Here is a 4,199-nt window from a genome sequence, read left to right on the forward strand (position 1 = left end):
AAGCATAAAATAATGTACATTAATAATTGGCAATCATGGGAGTCATACATGAATAATTAGTTCTATTTTGAAATTAAATGTAACCAATATGTTGAAGGGGCTGTGTTCTATTGGTTAAAGCATTGAATTCTCATTGTGGGGATCAAAGTTCAAATCCCAAAGGGACATCTAATATGGAAATCAAAGTTGTGACTCTTAGTCTTCCACAGTTGGCTTCTAGGTGGTTTCTAATAAGTGGATTCTAATTTGTGACTCTTGGTCTTCCATAGGTTGTGGTTGCTCGATATGAGAAAATATTAGTGTCATGTAATGGTCTCAAGTTGATGCTTGTATGAGCAAAATATTTCTAAATGATCTGGATATAAAAGAAATTTAAATGTAACCAATATGGACACTTAGTTTCAAGATTGGATGGTTTAAAGAAAAATAGTGTAAATTATTCAACGCATTGAGTGTAAATTATACTAAATATCAATAATTTTAAAGATATCTTAAAAAAAAAATTGTTTCATTTTTCCTATAAATTCAATTTATATTTTTTTCAAACATATTATTGTTTTTATTAATTTTTATAATATATTAAATTTATTTTTAATGAGAAAGATTTTACCATAATTCTCAACTTTTACTATAGGCAAAATCTTTCCAATGTTATCTCCTATATCTAGTACATGTATTTTTTATAACTTTTCATTGAATATTTTTTATTATTATTTTAATTTGTAGTAATAAAAATTAGGCATGTATTTTACTATATTGTGTTTTTCTTTTTTAGACTGTAGGAATCATGTAGCCCTCTATAAATTGAAACACCCTCTTAAACCACATGGACTCAAGGGAAACTAGACCTTGTGATCTCATGCCTACCACAAGAAGCTCTCACCAATTGATCAAAGCTCCCAAGTCTACTATATTGCACTTCCTATTGCCTATTTCTCAAATTTATTTTTCTAGTTGAAACAAGACATTGATGTAGAATGTAGTACAATTTTGAATATTTCTTTATGTATTTATTTATAGTGTCCTGCATAGAAGTATTTTTGTAACATGGACATACCTTGCTTATTAAATAAATAAAAATAATAATACTAAAAAAATCATTATATTATATAATTTAGAAAGTTAAGTTCAAGGGCTATGTACATGCAAAATCTTATCTCAAGGTTTCATTTGAACCCACACATGCATGATGTGAATTTAACTATTTTGAATTAAAAATAATAATATATATGAATAGGAGAAGAAAATGTGGGCATATATATATAGGTATAATTGAAGCATCTTAGTTTAAAATCTATTTGATCAAAACTCTTTTAGATCAAAAGAAAATTGGATCAAACCCTTAATCTCCTTAATATCTTAAATGAAAGTATAACACAATATACGAGGATCGGGCTTTCTTGCTTGATTGGTTGATATAGTCAATCAGGTGGATAGGAGAACTTGATTAGTTCCACTTCTATCTACAAGTGTACAAATTGAAGGTGTTTAATTTGGTTTGCTAATAGAAGTGAGAAAAATTGCCCCTCCTCCCCACCCCCTCGCCGGCCCACTTTTATAGATAAAAACTGTTTTATTTTAGATATGATTTATTTAGCATTTTTTATTTTAGTTCAAAGTGGGACTCACTTATGTGCTCCCACCAGCTTGATGAATAAGAATGTTACTAGTGTTGGGATTGAATCTAATGTTCTCAAGACTAATTTGATCCTCGACTAATTTGATCCTCTCTATTTATGTTTCATCTTAACTTTTATACCAAATTTATATCTTTACTTAATTTAAGTTTGTAGATGTGAATTTGATCTCCTCATTTCCTATTTTATATAATTTGTTATTTTTTGTTCCACTCTTTTTTCCTTAACAATGTTAAAAAAGACCAATTTTATAATTGTATAAAGATAATTTACACCAACCAATCAAATAGATGTCCTTGTTGAAATAAATGTTTTTATGCACCCATGAGAATGTTTTAACAACCTCTCTTTTTATGCTCTAGTGGACTTTAAGTTGAACGGAACGAGTCTTCACCTTAATGTTTGGAACTTTCGAACTCTTGAAGTCATCCTCAATTCTCACCTCAGCCGCGTATGGAAGAGTCTTGCATTCATTCTTGGAAAGGACTGGTGATCTACCACTTCTTTCCTCGAAAAACAAAGCTCTCGCGGTCAATCAACCAAGCTTACTACTTATTTCTTTGAAAAAACCGATGTTCTTTCATGGATGCTACTTAGAACCCTACAAGAACGTTGAACTTTTCCAGACAATGATGAGACCGGATCTCACACGTAAATAATCAGTGGTTCCCGGTTCTACACGTTGTTGACAAAGAACTATAACTATCATTCAATGTTCATGAAAATTTCGTGAACCCAAATAAAAAAATATCTGGTGAGACTGCTTGAGATAGTTGAGTCCAAACCAGGCGAGTTTTAATGGCGGGATTCGACTTTGCAAGCGTAAGAGAGATTCATCATTTCTTCCATCCTCATATCCTGGAACTCACTATATGCCGAGGGCGAGAGGCAAATGAGAACTACTGTAGAGGGTGCATGAAACCCATTGGCGAAGGTTTGGCATACCATTGTCAGCCCTGTAATTTTCTCCTTCACGTGACCTGCTCACAAATCCCTCAGCAAATCACTGATCATCCCGCTTGTAGTCACGTTCTCTGTCTGCAGCCTCAACCGTGGAATTATGCACCCTCAGCTTGTAGATGCAATGCATGTTGGCAACCCATTACCCAAAGATTCTCCTTCCACTGCTCTATTTGCCGGCTAGATCTGCATCCCTCGTGTGCAAATCTGCCCATGGAATTTAAGCATCCACATGATCACCAAAGACATAAGTTGTTTCTCTTCTTCATTCCACCGTATCAGAATAGACTTTTTACCTGTAATATCTGCCACGGAGTTGGAGGTTCGTGGCATTATCACTGTTCTGAGTGTAACTATGATTCGCATGTGAACTGCACACAAATACCTTCCATCAGGGAATCTCTGCTGAATGAAGCTTCTGAAGCTGTAAGCCGGGCATATGTGAATAATGGTGGAGGGCATATGGGCGGGTATATGTCTACAAGATCAGGCCCCGGTCATATGGAGAGAGGTTTCTGGGAGTAGGAGCAACGTAGGCCATTCCAAAACCCATATAATAACACGAGGGGTAATATGTTTGTGAGGCCAGTGATCGGAACCATTATACAGACAGTGCTGGGGGAGTATTTTACAAGCTTTTATACATCCAGGTGGAGGAGGAAACGGATTGGGACTCGATAACTTTGGGGATTTGTCTGATGTTATTGGATCTCTGTTTGGATTGGGGTTCTATTAGATCTTTATGAGTGTTGCAGGTCTACATTGTCTTTGAGATTGGAAAATATGAGATATACTATAGTATTAGAGGGGAGTATATCGTTTTTCAAGTTGTGTGCAAGTAATTTTCATATGTATGGTACTGTAGGAGTTGTCTTTGGTAAGAGTCTATATTTTAAATTATCAAAGCTATGTCAAAGTCTTATAGTTCAATTGGTAGGATACAATTGGGGAGGGGGAGGATGATGATATGAGATATATATGCCATTCACCAAAGTTCAAACACCTGGAGGTGCATTCGGACCAGGTTTGACCTCTAGATGAATTTGACAGACTGGATCCCTTTGCATGTAGTTGCTTAGCCCAAAGAGGCTTGAAGTTTAAATTTATGCTTATAAAGTAATCATTTCATGTGTGGCATGGTAGGATTTGTCTTTAGTAAGACTCTATATATTGTAACGAATTTTCAAATGATGGTATCTTAGATATTTTTAATTGAAATGAATGTTCTATTAAGAGGTTGTCCCTCAAAATTATACTACGAAGATAATAAAAAGTTTATATTTTTCTCATTCTATATTTTTTTGCATGTCCACCTTATCTTGTCTTACATATTCATTGCAAGTGGTATCAAAGCTATTTCTAGAGCCATTTCTTTTAGTAGCTTTACCCAATTAGAGAAATTCATATTTATCCACTTTATGTTCTCGCCTCACCCAAGAAAGATCTTCATAATAAAAAAAGGGTTATAACCACAATCAAGAATAAAATCTCTTTCCTAAATTTTCCTTAAAAAAATCCTTGTAATTAATTTCTTTTTTCTATAGTGAAATTATTATGCTGGAGATTTTTAAATATCCTTATAAGAACTATCATTCTTGATTA

General features: G+C 33.8%; 1 protein-coding gene across 1 annotated transcript; it reads left to right on the forward strand.

The window, feature by feature from the left end:
- The first annotated feature begins 2,386 nt into the window (after positions 1-2,386).
- Positions 2,387-3,720, forward strand: LOC131046376 (protein VACUOLELESS GAMETOPHYTES). The gene has a single exon (XM_057980116.2). It carries the CDS (start codon positions 2,436-2,438, stop codon positions 3,120-3,122), a length of 687 nt encoding a protein of 228 aa, XP_057836099.2. The 5' UTR covers positions 2,387-2,435; the 3' UTR covers positions 3,123-3,720.
- Positions 3,721-4,199: the final 479 nt, after the last annotated feature.

This window comes from Cryptomeria japonica, chromosome 8 (assembly GCF_030272615.1).
Source record: "Cryptomeria japonica chromosome 8, Sugi_1.0, whole genome shotgun sequence".
Classification (NCBI taxonomy): domain Eukaryota; kingdom Viridiplantae; phylum Streptophyta; class Pinopsida; order Cupressales; family Cupressaceae; genus Cryptomeria; species Cryptomeria japonica.

What these genes read in the sequence shown, in the direction of transcription:
- LOC131046376 (XM_057980116.2), top strand. Translation starts at nt 2,436, where the DNA reads ATGGCGGGATTCGACTTTGCAAGCGTAAGAGAGATTCATCATTTCTTC.